The 20109-nt window shown below is 35.8% G+C and overlaps 1 protein-coding gene across 1 annotated transcript; it reads right to left on the bottom strand.

The window, feature by feature from the left end:
- Positions 1-3525: 3525 nt before the first annotated feature.
- Positions 3526-17174, bottom strand: LOC132195451 (homeobox protein goosecoid). Its single transcript, XM_059617459.1, has 3 exons — positions 16866-17174; positions 13833-14101; positions 3526-3749 (listed from the first exon to the last, which is right to left on the bottom strand). The coding sequence occupies exons 1-3, from the start codon at positions 17170-17172 to the stop codon at positions 3537-3539; spliced, it is 789 nt and encodes a 262-aa protein (XP_059473442.1). The 5' UTR covers positions 17173-17174; the 3' UTR covers positions 3526-3536.
- Positions 17175-20109: the final 2935 nt, after the last annotated feature.

Here is a 20109-nt window from a genome sequence, read left to right as displayed (position 1 = left end):
GGATAATTGAAATATTAATACTGTATGAAACAAAAGCGCCCTCAGGAAAGAATTGAAGGGTCGAGCTTATATACACGTTGTGCTGCTGCGCGAAACTCGTTACGGAGCTTCTGCAAAAACCGACGGGATTATTTTGATGCAATTTTTTTTTGCGCGCAGAAAGGGAAAAAAACACCAACTGTCAGAGTAGATTAAAATTTTGTTGTTTTCTGATTACCAATTTTCAGCGGGTTGCGGGCGAAACTCGATTTTTACGTATATATTTACGACGAGATCAACAGGCAGAGGAAATTGTTTTTCGATAACGTTACGTGGAAAATATTAATTTGTTTTTCACCTTTTTGACCCTCTCACTTGATTTGCGCTTTTTCGAATTACAAGATTAATAGTGAACCTGTATTTATGATTTTTTCTTTCATATAGAATCCCTGTAAAAGCAAAATTTTGTACACCATACAAAAAGTAAACTATTAATGAGGACAACAATAAAAAAAGTGTGAAGACTTGCATTTTTTTTTTAAATTTTTTATAATGAGGAATTATTATAAATGTACAAAAAATTGCTGAATTGTTGATTTTTCCAAAATAAAAATAAAAATTTATTCCTTAAATTCTCAATAAATAAAAAAATCACGGAATTAATAGCTCAGAAATAAATTTAAACGTGTTATTGTTTTTACCCAGTCTTTTCTTGCTAGTGATGGTGCCGATTTGTCCAACAATTCCTTTCTTTTCAAATAAATGGTTTCAATAATTAAATGTAAACAATGTGATGTATCAATTTGGACAGATAAACAAAAATAATTATTTTGCAGAGCGATTTAATTTTTATTTTTCAATAGAAATTTAATTACAATTATTTTTATAAGAATTGGTTAAATTATTTTCGATGGATTTGAGTCTTGAACTTAATTATTATTATAAAATTGTAGTGAAGTCACTGGGGCGCGCAAACTGAATTCAAATTAACAAAACGCGTGCTTCTCCCAAATATTGCTTTGATTAACAGTTTTATCACAATTCTGTTTAAATCCCAAGCGTCACCGCGGCTTTGGACGTAATTCGATTTTATCTGCTGCGAAGGATTGTGATAATAAACCGAGGCCACCGTCGGTCGGTCTTTGCAACATTCACGTCTCCGTGCCGCCAGTACACATATTAGCAGCATTAATTCAGCGCGGTGATTACAACGGCGACGTGCAATTACGGAACACATGATATCCGAGCACACACACAAGAGGCCGTAATCTCATTTACATTGCGAGCAAACAGAACTGATGAAACAGTTAATTGATAATAAATAATAATAGTATGCGGGCTGGCATAATGTGCCTCCAACTCGCTTTCCGCGCCAGTTTTAGCAAAACACGTCGATCCGCCGCGAGTCCATGCTTCGCCGAACGACAGCTATTATTTGCATTACGCAGCTTATCATTTGCAAACTCGCAAAGCCGCAGGACAATTTGAACCAAACGGTGGAAATTTGTTCCCATTCGTTTATAAACAGGGTGGGAAAGTTAATTAATTTGATTTGATGAAAACGATTCGGCCACTAGGGTTGTGCTCTCCGGCTGTTGTTTTGATCTCTAATAGTTAATGAATTGCGCGCAACAATTAATACATTCAATTGTTTTTAAAGCAAATATTAATATTATTTTAATTCACATACTGTTCACAAAATTAAGTTCCCTGCAAAAAAAAAAATAAAATAGTACCACGCACACGGACTAGTAATGTTTTCAATAGAAATTATACTTGATTAAATATCAGATGTTACGGACATAATTTTTTTTACGCTATTGAATGTTTTCAAGTCGAACCTTCACGGAATTAATGAACCAAATTAGGCGACCTGCTTTACTTGTGTACACAGCACGTTGCATAAGTTTTCATTTATCAGGAAAATTGTTTGCTTTCATTGTAAAATTTCTTTGTCTCATTTTATCTTGAATGCGCCAGAGATTTAAGTAAATAATTAAAATTTAAATTGTAGAAAAAAATGGCAAATAATAAACTTGAATTCATTTTTTTATGTGTGAGTGAGAGTGTTTTTAGTGCATCTTTTTACTATATCAAATGTAAAAGAATGAAGATGAATGGACATAATTTCATTAACGATTGTAAAAATATATTGGAAATTTAACTTAAAATTTTAATTGTATAATAAATAAAATATTTTTTTAATATACTCAAATTTTCCATTGAATTGAATACATATTTTTCCATCATTTCTCCATATTATTTTTAACACTTACATTTTTAATGATCAATAAGATGGTGTCAGGCCTGTCGCTCTCTATCAAAGTGGTGATCAACGGTACGGAGGGTTCAATTCGAGGAGGAATAAAGTTGTTTGCCCGATAACAATCAAATTCGGCAAATTGCGACGACCCACAAGTGAAATCATTTCATCTGCGGCCGCGTGTGCCTCCATTATTTAATCCCGGCTGTGACCCGCTGAGATTGTGTTTGCAGCTGAACGAAGCCCCACAAGCTGGGCGCAGAGAGCGCGGACCACGTCGTTGGCAGCTTTGAACGCCGGACTGGCGACGTTTTGTTCAATTGAAGAGGGAGAGCGAGACACGCATCAACAGTCTCATTACGCACAATAATTATCAAAACGGCAGTGCAGCACTGCAAATAGAGACGATCAAGTGCGCTCAGTGTGAGTCCACGCACTTTTAATTATAAATGACTGGCTAGGGGGATTTCTTCTACCCCGCATAAAAAGACTTCTTTGATCTATTTTTAAGTTCACCATTCCTCAACTAACAAGCTACAAATTACAAAATTTATTAAGAATTACTTTTTGTTCAAGAAGGATTTAAAAAAATGCTACTCGTGTATTGAAGACGCATTTTAATATTTTTACAGCTATCAACGCTTAAATGCTGTAGTAATTTCCCTTTCCTTATTCTTATTTATTCAGATTTCAATTTTTTAATATTTAAAAATTAAAAGCTTTTGCATGCAAAATGGAATCTGCGGTTGGAACAGATTTTTTTCGGAGGATTTGAAAAATATATTAAATACAGTATATTGTTTTGTTATTTTACTGTTTCTAAAATTTATTTTTGACGCTAAAACTCAGATACACAGTGTGGATTAGTTTACAGACACTGAACACAGACAGGAGTAAATTTTAATTTATTTTTAACTTTCAACGTTCATCTTAAGTTTGAATTGTGTGATATCTTTAAACATCCATTCAATAAATTAAAACATTATTTGGGTTCGTCTCATTTTGACCCATGCGATAAAATGGAATGTACATCAAAACAAATATTTACATTTTAATAAATATATTTTAAAATTTAATTAAACCAATGTAAAAACTAATTCAACACACATATATACCCACAAAGAAAGCTAAATGATTAGTATCACATTTATTATTATATTTTACAATATTCTCAGGAGAACGTGGGAAATTCATAGAATTTTGAAAACCATTAGAATTTTTTAGGGGGAATGGCGAAACCTTTAAAAATTTCTAACAATTAATTGTAAACATGTTTCGCCTGATAAATTATTTTTTATGCAACCTCTACGTCGGAGGACTCGTCGCTAAAGTGTTCTGGCCTGAGCAGATGAGAGGCCACGCTGAGCCGACTAGAGGCCACCTCGCGGGCCGCCTCAGACGGGCCGTCCTGACCTGGCAACCGCTGCTCTTCGTGGATTTTGCGGATTCGCTCTTGCTCCTCGCGCTTCTGCTTGCGCCACTTGGCCCGTCGATTTTTGAACCACACCTGAAACCAAACAAAAATATACAAAATGAACAAATTTTTATAATTCAGTGTAACAAAAATAATAATAAAATAATATTTCAACTTAAAATTTCTTATAAAAAAAAATCAATTGTGTGTATAAATTATTTAACTTGTAAAATAAAATTGTTCGATAAAATTGATCATCTTAATATTTCAGCAACATTTTATTGATTTGCTTTGGAGACTTTAATTTTTGCAACAGAACATATTTAATTGTGAGCAGCCGTCGAGTGGAGAGGTGTATACATTCCAAAAAGTCTGTAGAAAAGGGATGCTGCTCATTCTTGCGGGGTGCGTTCACCCCACCGTTTGCGCGAGAGAGCAGCCGCGCTTTAATTTCTCACCCCCTTGAGTGTTTACACGCTCGGCATGAGCGGCTGAATGGAACGCCATATTTGCACTGGTGGCGGCGGATGCGTCCGCACAATACACAACATTTTGGTTGGGTGCTGCCGCCGTTTGGGTGGTCTAACCACTAAATCACCCCCCGAACAATACCTCCCAGGGTCTCACTCAGGTTATTTCGCGGAGCAAGAACTATCTCTGCCGATGACAGCAAAGTTGTCTGTGGCAACGGCCACTTGACTTTTTGCGCCTAAATAAGCACTCGGAAATAACGCGCAAGCCTCTCTTGAATGAGCTAATTTTGTTTACTATGGATTCGGAGGGCGCAAAATTGCATCTAGGACGTTGACTTCAACGGTCTAGTGGAAATGCGAAGCTTTACTGAAAGATAAATTATTGTTTTAATAAGAATAATAAGCGATAATAAGTAACAGGGAAAAAATTTCCTTATGAATTCCTGAAGAGTAACCAAATTAACATGAATTTGTTACTTTACATAAACAATATTTATATAATTTATAAAAAAAAATGAATGGTTTTTTAATGACATAATGTATTGTAATTTTTTTTAATTAATTTTTAATTGATAAAAGAGGATAAAAATAATAATAAAAATTGTATGTATAACAAAATAGTTATAATTAGAATAAATAAGGATTTAAAATAAAATCATAAATATTTACGACGTAATATTTAGTAAATTAAATCATTAAATTTGTTATGGTTTCTATAAATTTAAATGGTTTAATCTGCGTTGCTGGCGAATTTGCCTCCAAAATTCGAATTATAGCAAAGGCCAACAAGCCGAGCCGCCGTGCAAAATCCAATTTTCCGCGGCAGCCATCGACCCAACGAGATTTACATTTTTTTTCCGGCCAAATGTTCACACAGCTGGGAATTAGAGCCGAGCGAATCCCAACGCACTGCACGCTGCAGAGCAAAACGAAAACACACGACGCCGTGTTATTGCTGGCTGCCGAGCACATGAAGTAATTAAAGGTTAGTTGAATTTTTGATCCACTCTTCGGCAACAATGAGCGTGTTTTCTGACCAAACAAAATTACGTGTACTCCAACCCCCTCACCGAGCGCGTAATAGAATAATCTGGTGCGCTGCGGGAGCAAAAAGCACGCGCGTTTCCTCTCTTACTGCTCCGCACCCTCTCTCCGGCCAAAAGCAAACATTCCAATTATTTCGGGACACTGATTGTGTTATTTTTTATTAATGATGTGGATTCAAGTCCGCAGCCGAGACGAAATTAAAGAGGAAATAAAAGGTTGCGCAGTTTAGAACAAAGCTGCTTAAATTTGGGTGCGTTTCGGAACAATCCCGTTAATCCACCCGAGGCCCCAACCGAGAGTGCAGAAATCTGCTGGGGCGTGTTTGATTTGGGAGGAAAGTTACATTCGAGTTCGGACCAGTATATAATCAGTTGTGTCAGCACAAGCGAGTGTCTTTATTTCCTTCCTTCTCGGCGGTAAAAAAAACTCGCAACCCGGCCGGCGAAAGTCTGTAGAGAAGAAAATTGTTTTAGTCTCAAAGTAAACCTCATCACGGCGGAAATAAAATAAAACGTCGGCGGGGTCTGGCGCTAAAACAGTGCCAGCAAATTAAATAAAGAATAATAAAAAGCGGCTCGTTTTTCCAACAATGGCTCTGCTTGTTTTAAACACTCTGCGCGCTGTGCTCTTCTGCAGAGAGCCGTTGTTTAATAATGACGGGGCGTAAGTTCACAGTAGAATAATTACATGAATTAAGAGGGTGAAAGAGCTGCCGGGTTAATTAGGTCAGCGAGCGACGGGGTGATATTTTATTTACCACCTCATCTCTCTCGCCACACAGCATTTAATGTCTGCAATGCTTGTGGTGTGCAATATTCTGTCTCGCCAAAAGATAAAGCTTCGGAATTCATTTATTTAAATTGGTAATTTTTTTTAAATAAATTACTGGTAAAATTTATTATGAATATATTATAGAGTGCGCACTGTTATCATTTGAGATTTCAAAATTTTTAGTTGCAAATAATATATTTATTGATATTTCACAGAGGCCCAAGATACATCGATCATATACAACATTTTTTTCTCATTAAGAGAGAAAAGTTAGAAAATATCAACCATTTCAATAACAATAAAATTTTGAAAATTTAAAGACTATTAAATGCAAGTGCAACATTTAAAAAGGAGGTTTTGCTGAAGGCTTGAGGACTGCCAGATACTTTGAAATGTCGCTTTTTATTTTTAGTTTTTGCTATTATTTATGTTAATTTAAAAAGAAAAGTGCAAATATTAAAATAAACTTGGAAATAATTTTTACTTAAATCAAGGCTTCTTGTCAAATTTTACGATTGAAACTATCCAACTAGCATTAATTATCAGTTAATGATACCTTTTAAGCAAATTTTTGTGATTTTGTTTTTTCTATATTATCGTTTATTTGATAAAATTATAATTAGTTCCTCTCTTTAATAAAATTGTTAAAATTGTTAAAAAGGTGTTGAATGATAACTTATTTTACGATCGGTTCGAGTTTTTCGGACATAATTTTAATTAGCATGTAATGACTTGACGTGTTCTACGGGCAACATTAACATGTTTTGGAGGTATTTTTGTGCTTGTTGATGGCTGTAAATTTGTGCTCAAATGAATAAAACAATTATCTAATCTAATCTAATATAGCTGAATTTTACAAATTAATTATGAATAAATTTTTGGATTAGAAAATTATCTAATTCTGCGTTATTGACAGAAACGTTTCAAAGAAAATGTATGAATTTGAATTATTTATTGGTACATATAATATCATCAATTTCCATTTATTCTATAATTTTCAAATTTGATCAATATCATTATTTCAGAATTAGATTTAAATGAATTTAGTAACTAATAACGTTATTAATGGTTTGATATTTATTATTCCAAATCTAAATGATGATTATCGGATGTGCGGCAATCCACAAATGCGTCAGCGAAACCAGAATTTAATTCCAGTGCCACCGGATCGAGCTCTCTGAATTATTTTATCATATCACATTATACCCCTGTTAAAATGTGTGCACACAAAAACGAACACTGCGCCATATTTGTATTGGCGAAATATTAATAATAAGGCCTGTGTGTTTGCGCAAAATAATACGGTGAGCGAGCTGCTTTTGAAACTTGTACGGTAATGGATGGGAATCAATTGAAGCCCCGCTCATGCACGCCGCATAATATTACATACACGTACGTTTCCCACTCAACAGTTAGATCACAGAATTGAAAAAAAAGCTCAATAAAACGTCCCCCCGTCGACATTTGAATACCAGATTGGCGCGGGAACTGAAAAATGAATAAAACCAAAGGTTTTGCTTAATTTATCTCGGCATGTTTGCTTTAAATCTGTTTAACGTGAGTCTATTATCAGCCCTTTTTGTTGGCACTTTTGTGTTGCAAAAAGCAGCACATATGGTTTTGTATTTGCCTCGGCGGAATTTTTGCTCTTTGCGCGCGGCGGCCGACGAATCATTATTTTTCAATAATAGAAGCGAAACAAAGCGAGGGTGGAAACAATGGCGAATTTTTTAATCATCCCTCGAATGTGCACGAGGTGGAAATTTTTTGATACGCATACGCGAATTTAACAAAAGAGCATTACCGCTCGCCGCGCATTATTTGCAAACAAGCTTTTTGTGCGTGCTGAATTTTTTCTGACGCGACATGAATTTTTAAAAATCGCGCCGCTTTCAATTTGACTTCTTTTCATATCGTGCACCAAAAAAAAAAAATTAATAATTTAATTATGACAAAAACGTTCAATCGCGCAAAGTATATAAAATGAATAAAGCAACTTTTTCCTTTCCCGCTGATAGAGCGTTTTGCAATTCAGATTTTAAAAATCGTTTTTTGTTTCGATTTCGTTCCACGCGCATACATCGCTAATTGAAAATAAATTGAGTGCGAAATGTAGCTGTTTTCCAATGTTAATTAATATTTATCTTTCAGCCCGGCCAGAATTAATTAACCAAATTGGCGAGTTTTTAAAAACGACACGCATCGGCAAGAAAAGTTTGGCAAAAGTTATTACTTTTTCCTCAGCTAATATACGAAGCGGGCGAAAAGTTAATGAATTTTTCCGCACGCATCATTTGACGTGCAAAGGCAAACCAATTATTAATTTGACTACACTGCACCACACTCGCGCAATAAAATTTCGCTGTAAATATACTTCGGGGATGGGTGATTTTAATTGCAAATTTAATGATCATCACCGGGGTATAATAAGTTTTTGTTTATGTTTGTATGATTAATTAAAGCCAGCGCAGCTATTATGAAAATGCCGCGCTCGCAATGTGTGCTTTTTTAATGGCGAAATGACGAGAGAGAGAGAGAAATGTGTTTTCGTTTTATTATTACGCGACGCAGCACTCACTCGTCAATGTGTTTTGATTTTATACAAACCAGCCTATGCACGGCGGCGGTCAGTTTGCAATTTCCGTATCATTTCGTTAATTAGCTTTGCACTAATTACACGCTCTGAATGACCCGCTTTGTTAGCAAATATTTTTCTTTTTATGACAAAATAGTCACCTATTGTGATTTTGCCATAGAGTATTGAGATTTATTGAACCGTTGGTAATTTAAAAACCGTGAAAATTTTATGCTGGTTTAATAAATAATAAATTTCATCAAAAATTCTGTTTTGCGAGGTATGACGCGGAATTCATTAACTCAATTTATTTAAATGTTTATATATTACAGCAAATAGCTTGCAGGGTTTACTAAAATTAATTAACACAATGTGAAGCTTTTATAGTTGATGACGAGAATTACAACATAATAACTTATTTATTTGTATCTTTGCTTGATGCAGCGGTGTAAAGATTTGTTTTATCTCTAAAATCTTAATTTGAATGTTATATAAGAATGCCTTGAGGTTTTAAAATTTAAAAGATAATTATGAACTTGTTTGACACTCAAGGAGATGATCATTGGAAATAAAGAGATCCGGGCTCTTTCCTCGTTGTTACATTTGTTTACAATTGGTATTATTCAAAATACAAATGGCTCTACCAGTTTCGGTCACGGTCTGCGACCCTATTTCACGAGGAAGGAAAAAAAATAGGAAAAAATGAGCAAATTTTTTAAGTTTTGATTTTGTTGTTGTTAAAAACACGGTTGTTCAATGTGCTGAATTTTTGTATATTTATTATTTTTATTATTATTGCTCATGAAATAGGGACACAGACCGTGATCGAAACTGGCAGATTTGTTTTTGAAAAAAAAATTACAATGAGCAGGAAAGAGTCCAGGTTCTTCACTTCCATAATTATGAGCGACAGCAAAATAATAGGAAAATATTAATGATTTTGAAATAATTTCAATAATATTTTTCATAACTTTTTCTTAAAATTCTATTAAACGAATAATAATAATCAAGAAAATAGGTTTTAGTTTTGTAAAACGCTTTTTGGGACTTATACATCAACGAGTTCAGAGCAGAGTATGATTATTTGCTGATGCAAATAAATTTTTACCCTTACACAAAAGTTGTCAACACACGCAAATGACTTCAAGGAATGTCTGTATATCCTGATTTCAAAAGCTGACATATTCACAGTGCTTGAGACTTTTCTTCTTGACAGATTTGCAATATAAATCAGACAACGGCAGAATTTTCCTCTGCAACCGGGACGCCGGCTGTCGACTTGTTCTTTTTTATCTCAATTTTCCGGCTGAAAGTTCAAAGACAAAGGGCGGACGGCTGACTTCTTCCGCGAGAGAGCACTAACGATCAAGAAGAAGCAGAAAGAGTCTTTGCAATATTTGAAACAGGCACGGCTCAACTTTCATAAAGTCTCGTTAAGTCATTTATTTATATTGCTGTTGCTCGATAAGATCCTTTTGTGTCACAATAAAACGCGACATCAAAGGAGCCATTATCGTGGAAAACTTGCTAATAATTCACAGAGTATGTGCTCATTAGAGGACTTAAATAATGAACCCTGTCAAAGCGAACACGTCGCAATATGTTTTGCAATATAACAAGAGAGAGACACTCACAAAGGTAATAATAACGCGCGGCGCTCTGTGCGGCATCACAGGCGTGTAAACGCGCGCGCATATTGTACATTTGTATATGTAATGTGCGCCGCGCAATTTCAACTTGCCGATTCGAGCAGCGAACCGACTGTCGCTCGTTTGTCAAATTATCCTCGATTGACTTAGCAGATATAACGGGGTGGCTTAATTATTGTATTCGCGGATGGGTAATTATTTTAGACGGAAACAATGCATGCAAAGCAGCCGAGAAGCTGCCGAGTTAAATGCACCGTGAATTTTAGTCATTTTGTTGAATGCTGCAGGAAAAGTGCTTTCAAAAGTTGTCTGGGAAATATTAATATCCTCTCACAGACAAACAACAGTTTGTATCAATTGTTTTTGATTTGATGAAAAATTAGTTTAATTTAAAATATTATTATATCCAATAAATAAATAAAAAAAATATTGAAGCAACCTTTCGTACTAAAATTTTTATTCAAATTAAATATTTTGGAGAAAACGGATCTGTTCATGATGCCAAATAATAAAATTAAACAAAACTTAAGGACTCCTTACTGACATAGTCAAATCAAGTCCTCACAAAAATAGAAACAGATTTTTACATTTGTTTTGGTATAAGACAATTGGAAATTTAAATCACAATTGATGTAAAAACTTGATTTGACTATGTTAATAAACCGTTGAGAGTTGGCAGCTTTAGACTTTTTTTTTAAATATTTTTTCTCACTACAGAAACAAAACAGACTGCCGTTTATAGAATTATTAAGAATAAAATTAATTTTAATGTATTTTATTCAGAATAGGTATTAAAAAATAAAAAAACAGTTTTAGCAAAATTGTTACTAGTGCGGTGGTGCTGTCTTGTCAAACGATTCCTTTCTTTTCAAATAAATTGTTTTCAACAATTGAATGCAATCAATGTGATGTAGCAATTTGGACAAATAAAAAACAGTAAAAAATAAAAAAAATGTTAAAAACAAAGTACTTTTATAAAACGTCTCTATCATTCTCTATATTCGTTTTGCAGGAATCGAGGTTTTTATAAAATTCAATTACATGCATCCGATTGTGTTATTTAATTTTTTACACAATAAATTAAAATGAAAGTTGATGCAACGTAAAAGTTTATTCCCAAGCATTGCGGCACTTTTTCTTATTGCAGCACATTTCGCGACGCCGCGAGTGCTGTGCTGGAAAATCTGTTCCACTCTCCAAGCAGCATTACAAATTTGTGCTGGGAAAAGGCATGTTTTATTTTCCGCGCTTGCAGAGGAAAAGAGATAACTCTCAAGACGATTGTTATTTTAGCAAATTAAATAAAAATCAAGTTCTATCTGCTCGCCGGCAGCGGCGGGGAGAAAAAAGATGGAAATGGCAGCCGCGGCTCTCGTCGTCGGCTAATTTTTATTTTAATCCATAAAAGCCCCGGAGCTAATTTTTATACCGAGAAAGAGAGCGAAAAAGGACGGGAGGGATGTTATTTTTATGATATGCAAAGATGCTGCGGCAGAGAATTCGCCGCGCGCTGAATATTATCCCTTCAATCCCGGGCGCTGCACCCTCACATTACACCGAGAGATACATTTCGGATCCTCCTCCGCTTTATCAAAACATCCTCTCTCCTTGCACTTATTCTTGCCCGCAACCCACCCACCCACTGCGCTTGTTTGCGATCCGAGTTGCTGGGAGAGAAGAGCAGCGCGGATATTCTCAACTCTCTCGTGCGTATACGCATTATATATATGCGCCGGCAGAATTACATCTCATCGCATCTAATCATTACTGCGCGCGCGATGATGATGCTCTCATCCATCTGAAATAACAATCCGCGTTCCCGAATTATTCAGCTTTGTTCGAAGTAATAATTTTCCGCAGACGTTTAGTCGGCGCCGGCGATGATTTCATTCAGCAAAGGCAAACTTCTGCTATATGTTCTGATGTGGTGAAAATATCTGATTTGGATTGAAATTCATGATTTCAAAATTATTTTAAGATTTTTGCACATTAATATGACTTAAAATTTAATATCATTTTAGATCAATATTGAAGGGGATATAATGGTTGCAAAAAAAAACATAATCTCAATGAGATGTTTTCTTCTATAGGAGCGCTTAATCAAATCAAGTCTTACAAACTTTAACCAGGCGTGTATTGAAGGACCTGATATCGCCTGATTTGACTATTTCAAAAAAAAAGAGTCCATAATGCATAAATATGGGAGGAAATATTCAATTACATACATGAAACTATATATAAACCCCTTAAAATGTTTTTGAAATCGCGTTTAATAATCTCTCTAAATGTTTAGCTTGCGCATAAGTGCTGATTTGAATTGAAATTTGGCTTTTCCTTGATGAGTTTTGTTTTGTTTATTAAGAAATAAAAAAGCAATATCCTGATCTACATGTTTCTGCTGTGGGTTGCAGCAATAATTCATGAGCTGTGAAATTATTTTGACAAAATTGGTACAAAAAAGTGTTTTCATCAAATAAAAGAAAAAATATTTTGAGATAAAATTATTATTTTTATGAAAACATTTTTAAAATTAATTTGTGTACTATTTTTTTCACAATAATTTTACAGCTCATGAATTATAGCTGCAGCCTGCGCAGCAGAAACATGTAGAGCAGGATATTGTCTTTTTTTTAAACAATAAAAAACTTAAAAAAATCAAGGAAAAGCTGAATTTAAACTCAAAATCACCATGAAATTCTACAAAATTACTTATAAAACTGGTTATAAAATTTCCTTTGTGATTCAAACTTGAATATTATCCGCTGGCACTGCAAATTGTTGTCAACGCGCCTTTTATTATCTCTTTCATGCAACGTCCCCTCGAGCTAATACCCAATGGGGGAATCCAATGGGAGGAGCTAAACGCGGGGCACATCACGCACAACAAATTTTTGCTTCATTTGCATCCAATATCAAAAGTCCAAAAAATATAATATATATTGTGTTCCAGAAATAATAAACCTTTTGGCAAATCTGTGCAGATTTTGGAAAACAATCACCCTTTTAATGGAGATTATCAATTATTAACCCTTCCTTGAGTAGCCGCGCGTCAATTATTCAGCGTGAGCTGCCGTTTCGCAAAACACGCCGCCGGCCTTTAACAACATCAACTTGGGAGAGAGAGCAAGAAGTTGGGCCCCAAGTTTTGTCCCGGCAGCACAACTTTGTCCGGCCAGTGTGTCTATTGTTTCTTTCCGAGGAGTTTGCTCCAAGAAAGGGTTGACGCGCGCATATCTCACGGATGACCACGCTCGGCGGCCAAATTAACGAACAAAGCCTTTCTTCCGAAATAAACCCCCGCGCCCGCCTGCAAGCTGGGGCTTTAATAATTAATTTAAAAGCGCAAACACGTGAACAGAGAGGGAACAATTAACTTTGCTCTTTTCGAACGCCCGCACGCCGCAGAGAGGAAAATCACATTAAACTGACTATGTGGGACGAGAAACCTAAAAATGCTCAAAATGCTGAATAATGGATATTGTCAAAAGTTTTGCGAAATTTATATCCTTTCAAAAGAAAAATTCAGCAGTATTTAATAAAGATATCAAGACTTTTATACAAAGTTTTAAACCCAATTTTGTGTTGAACTTTACATTTTCCATATTTTCAGTTCCAAGCAATACAAAAAATTAATAAACTGATGTAAAAATTCGGTACTCACCTCCACTCTTTCCTCCTTGAGATCAACTTTGAGGGCTAATTGCTCACGGAGCACGACGTCAGGGTAGTGCGTCTTTTCGAAGGTGGCTTCGAGTTGCTCAAGTTGTTCCTCGGTGAAAATGGTGCGGTGTCTGCGTTTCCGCTTTGGCGGCGGAGGGCCGCCGGCGCCGTGCAGAGCTCCGGGGCCCAAGTTGCCGGCGGCCGCGTGGGCAGCCGCCGCGGCCACCGCTGCGTGGTGGTAGCTCGGGTAAAAACCCTGATAAGCCACGGCTGCAAAATAAATAATTTACAAAATTATAAATCTTTTCTGCGATTAATTCTAGATAATTTGTACTGCAAGAGAATAATTTTAAATTATTATTATTATTATTTTAAATTAAATTCTCCCCATTTAATTCTTTTATTTTTATTTTCTAGCAAGGTTCGCCCTGTTTAAATTTTTCATTCTAATTTTAAAATCTAAATTTACAATTCTTTTAATATTCGATTGTGAAACATTCACAATCCAATTTTTTACCAAAACAATTTTTTTAACAAGAATATTTGGAATATTTCCAGAATTTCATTGTTTTTAAACATTTAATGCTCAATTATTTTTGTGTTTTAAATAATTGAGCACTTTTTTATGAATAATTAAGATTTTCTATAATGATCAAACTTGAGTTGATTAGAATTTAACTTTTACAACTTTTACATCTCTGACAAATTGATCTGAAGCAAATTATGTTATGCAAATAACATTTAATTAAATCAAAAGTATCAAAATCCACGTTGGATTGAAATTTCAAACGCTGTCCAATGATTAGTTTAGGCAATTAAGTTATATTTTAATTTTATGAACACTAAATTAAAAAACTTACACTTTTCACATGTATTTGCAGTTAGCGCACCTTCATCCCTTAAAATATTTATATACTGTATCGCCTATTGCAGTCTCCAAATCCGTTAATCCGTGCGTTTTTTGCAACCCCTTCAACCAACCTATACTTTCTGTCTCACCTGCAACGCTGATTTTGCTTCTTTACTCGTTTAAACTGTCCGTCTTATTCCGTTACAAAACCTTTTCGGCGCAACCCTCAAAGGGTTTCGGTGCGTCCAAGTGAAAGTAACGTTCCCACCGGACACGCACAAATAACCCAATATCCAATGATTCCAAACCAATGATTCGCCCATACAATCTCCTGAAAAAGGATTTTCTCCTTAAATGCGGTATGGTCGTTACATTTCTGGAAGTAATTCGATTATAAATTTTCATTGATAAAAACGCAAAGAAAGTCTAAAACCTTTTAAAATGAATCGATATGAAGGAAAACTGCAATTATAGTAAAGCTTTTCTCAAGCTTGAGAGCCAAATGCAAAACAACCACAGGGGGATTATTCTTTTCATTTACTTAAATATTCATCTCCCCAGGCCGGCGCACGTAATTTTTTAATGAAATTAAATCGCAACTCGACGTATACAGCAGAGAATGAATAATTTTGTTTGCTCTTGTTCTTTAAAAAGTCTCGGCACAAAAAATAAGCCACTGGATCACCAGCAGCACTTTTCTCCGCGCTCGGCGGGTTTTATGTTTTCCGCGCCAAAGCAACTTAATTCACGGAGAAATTTAATTTCTGCCTTGCAGCGACGCAAAAAAATGAGAACGCCAAAAATGCGATTATACTTTTTCCCTTGCGGAGCCGACATGGGTTTATTGAGCAAAAAATGCAGCAGTGAAATACATGATTTTTCGTTAATTTTATTTCCTTCCCCGAAATTTCGAATTTCAGCAAGGGACATTTTTTTCTTGCCATCTCCGATGTTATTTTTGCGACTGGCAAAATACAACGGGTGACCAGCGGCGCAAATTTTTACTGAGCGTCAACCAAGAAGACATTGCAAAGCTCAGCATCGGCGGGGTGAAATTCAAATTGCCGTAAGATTTCCGAGCGGCTGCTGCGGGATGAGATTAAAATAACAACTTTATACCGCTCGCTCTCGTTGTTTCAGTTTACATAAGCTTATCGAGAGAATATTCGAAAGCAAAAAGGGGAGTTTTAGCGCACGGAGTGAGTCGGCGAAAGAATATAAAATAATAAAAGCAAAGCGTGTGCTGCGTTTCCTCTCGTCGGTACCGATCTCTCTCTCAGGGAAAAAAACACCGAGAGGTTAATCGACTGTGATCTGTATTCGCTCTCGGTCGGTTCTCTCTAATATAATTATGCATTCGATAAGGAGGAAAAAGGTCTGTTCCGTGAATAGCATATTATTTGTAAATTGCCAAAGAAATCTGATTCCCAAATGTTAAAACAACCAATGAAATCGACAGCAAAGTTAAAAAAATTTTATTGTAACTTATAAATAATTTTTATTATTCTTACAGATATATTGTACGTAATGATTTTTTTTATTTTAAACAATTTTGTTTGTTATGTTAAATAAAATTTTATTTTTATATCCATTTACTAATTTATTTAACTTCATTGAACTTGTGAAGTTTGTGACCCGTTTTAATAATTTTAAAACTATTAGATAGAAAAATGATTATAATTTTATATATAATATCAAAATTTCGGCCCAACTTTAGCCACTAATTTAAAGAAATATACATATCTTAAATTAGTGTCAGAGCTTGTGTTCTCAGGGTGTAGAACTGAATTGTGAATCAAATTAAAATGAAGATAAGTGACATGGAAAAAATTAATAAATATGGTCGTTTTGTGTTTTGTTTACTTCTATCTGTACTTATGTATAAAATATATTCATATTTAATGATCTCATAATTCTAGCTTTACTAATTTTTAGGCAGCAAATTCACCAAGAAGATTCTTAATATTGAATTAATAAAAATTAATTTAATTGAAATTTATTTTGTAACAAAGACAAAAATCTATAGAAATTTAAATGTACTTTTATCAATTTTTTTTATTAACTAATGAAATCCTTTGTCTTTATTTTTATTCGCAATTTTAAGGTTTTCTGGAGAAAAAAAAACAAACACCTGGTTTGCACGCAATGAAATAATTAAATTATAAGGGGGATGAAAGGACTCACCTAGGAAGTCTGCGGCGGCCGATCCGAAAGCAGGAAGGTGTCCGAGCTGGAAGTGCTGGGGCAGCATGGCGTGGAGGCCCCTCGGAGGCGGCAAGGAGGCGATCGAGGGCCCGCGCGCGAGGATGCTGTCGATGGTGAAGTTGGAGGAGGAGGAGGCGGTCGGGGGCGACGGCGGCCCCAGGTAGGGCGCCGTGTAGGCCCTGAGGGCGATCGGACTGGGCATGGGACGCCTGAGCAGGGGCAGCGGACTTCCGCTGTTGCTGCTGCGGGAACTGTCGCTGCTGCAGCTCGGCATGGTCTCGACCATGGTTCGGGCCCACCTGTTTGCGAGTGTGTCCGTCCGCCGAGCCGCGAGATGCGGCCCAACTCCTGCGGCCTCCGCTCCCACTCCGGGGGAGGGGCCAACAGCTTCGCACCCCCTGCGGAAAAGCAGGGTGGTCTTCGGCTTCTACTTCGCCGCCTGCTGCGAAGCCCCCGGCGCTCAAATTGAATTAAGGGATGATTCGTCGCCGGCAGCGTTCGCTCGGCGCCAAACAATCTCTCTTTACTTCAATTTTAATACAGCTTGTAATTAATTTCTTGTACTTTTTATAATTAACCTCTGGTTTCAATAATTTTTGTTTTATTTTGCAAATAATTTGATAACTCAGACTACATAATCAATGCAGCTCGAAAATTAAAAAGAAAAATGGAAAAATAGACACATATTTGCAAAAATATTTTTGATTATAATAATGAAAACTATAGCCCATGGTGGTTTTATGGTTGGATATTTTGTGAAATTTTAAATAAATCTTAATTTTGTATCTTTTCCCTTCAATTCATGATGGAAAAATGTAGAGATTCTACTTAATTGTTTTTGTGAAACTGCATTAATTAAAAATTTTGTTTCATAAATTAAACATCCAGATTTTTGTTCACCTGCAATGCGGTAACATTGTTTTAATATAACATTTTTTACCGTTGTTAGAGAAAAACGAATAGTAAGATCCCCTGTACTCCTGAAAATGTTAGGATAGGCAACGCGCACGTCATCCAAGCTTAAACGGTTGCCGCTATCGCTACCCTTGCTGATTGTAAATAATTCAACACACCCTTGCCCGAGACATAAATTGCAACTTGTTAATTTTATAGTTTAATATATTTTATATGATGTTTAAGATTTAAAAAATGAAATCTATATAAACTTTCAGTTCGGTAATACAAACTTACGAGGGCATAAACTGGTTTAATTAAAACATTTGGCCAATTTGCTATGCGTGCAGCGAAATTTGACTCGGCCATGTGACCAAGTGACTAACGAGCGATTCGTCATGCATAAGTAAGTGGCACAGTGTTTAGGCAGATGATCTCGCAGGTTGTTCCGCCGCCGCCGTCGCTCACTCGAGGGAGGTTGGCCTCGTGCTCTGCCAATAATAAGCGAGAGGCGTGGCGCGCGCGTTACTCGCAGCATCTCCATGGAACACACAGTCATCTGATGAGAGGCTCTCTCTCTCTCTCTCTCTCTCTCTCTCTCTCTCTCTCTCTCTCTCTCTCTCTCTCTCTCTCTCTCTCTCTCTCTCTCTCTCTCTCTCTCTCTCTCTCTCTCTCTCGCTGCTTTGGTTCTGCGCTGCTCGCTCTCTCTTTGTTATCTTGCGTAATGCCAACTGCATTAAACACTCGCTCCAGTTGAGAGAGGAACAGAGGGAAATTGTTCGCACACATAATTTTTGTGTGTGTGTGTTGACTTGTGAGATTAAATGCTGACTAGTTAGAACACATTGAGATATTTCATATTAGGTATATTTTTATAGGAGTGCGGAGGTTCAGTCGAAACATTCAGGTCTGATAAATCGCGGTCCAGACCAGTTATGTTGCTCTGTTTGCCCTAATTTTCAGGGTTTTAATCGAATTTTTGATTTCTTGTGACACTAAAATAGTAATTTTTGAGTAATTTAAAAATTAATTTCTCAATTCAAAGTAAAAATTTTGGTATGTATTCTTTAAAGCTAAGTTTTTCTCGCACAGTTTCAGTAAAACCATGTAAAAAAACTTTTAAAAATTCAAGTATAAATAAAAAAAACGAGAGACGAGAACAAACAACAATAACAACAAAGATATTTATTATTCATTTCTGCTTAAACTTTCTTGATATATGATGACGATGGCTAAGTCAACTTAAAAGACAATCTTGTGTGTATCACTAAATTTAAGACTTTTTGAGTTAATTGTCATTTATAATTCTATAATAGTTTCAAGAATACAGCAATCTTATTTATTCTTTTTTTCCGTTATTAATATTGTTACACTTCTTCTTTTTTAATTAAAAAAAATTTAGTTTAATCTTCAACCAAGCTAAAATAATTGACATTTCTTTATCTCAAATCTTTAATTATTGCGAATTATTCTTATACAACATGATATGTATTTCATTGAAACCATTGGAACGTACTTGTCTTGCGCTGAATGTAATGAAAATTATAAAGATGATTTAAATTTAAACATTTTTCTAGAAGAAATCTTATTAAAGATTAATAAACATGATAAAAAACTAAAACACTATTAAATAAATAAAAAAATTAGCAGTTTGAACTTGCATTTAAATACCATGAATCAATCAGGAAATTCAGGCACAAAGGACAGAATTAATCTGGAAAAAAACTTAGATTTCACTTTCAATATTGATATTAAATATTAATTTACGATATCAAGGGTCCGAAATTGAGTCGGTGCGGCGCACAAATCTCACAATATAATATCTGTATTGTCAGGCGTGGATCAAAAGCTATTCATTCGGCGTCTCACAAGCGGTTTGGTTTGCGGCGATTGAGCACGAATGTCTCATCATCTGAACACGGTTGGAGCGGCGGTCGGCGGTGCATTGTGTCGGCGCAGCCACACACACAGCTAGCCCGAATGCAGCCCGTACACAATGTCCAGGTGTGTGTACACTGCAGCGGCATGGGTGTAAATACACAATAAGACTTATGTATGTGCCTACGGACGAGAGATGCTGGCGAGTCGAGCAAGCGGCAAATCATGTAATATTGAACGCGATCGACAAACAAATTTGGCCCGCCGCGCGCATATGTATATTGTAAAGACTTTGAGTCAATATCGCCTCTCTTGATTGACTATTGATAGTGTGAGGGTGCATGTGCTGGTTCATGCAAGCCCAAACGGCTCCGATCAATGGACACCGATTTGAAAATTATACATAAGCTGTTGCGTATACAAAATGAACCGCACAATTGACTGGTCAATC

The sequence above is a fragment of the Neocloeon triangulifer genome, unplaced genomic scaffold (genome assembly GCF_031216515.1).
Source record: "Neocloeon triangulifer isolate White Clay Creek 2 clone unplaced genomic scaffold, ASM3121651v1 ptg000009l, whole genome shotgun sequence".
NCBI classification, from domain to species: domain Eukaryota; kingdom Metazoa; phylum Arthropoda; class Insecta; order Ephemeroptera; family Baetidae; genus Neocloeon; species Neocloeon triangulifer.
Note: the sequence above shows the minus strand (reverse complement) of the source record. Positions and strands in the feature narration are given on the sequence as shown.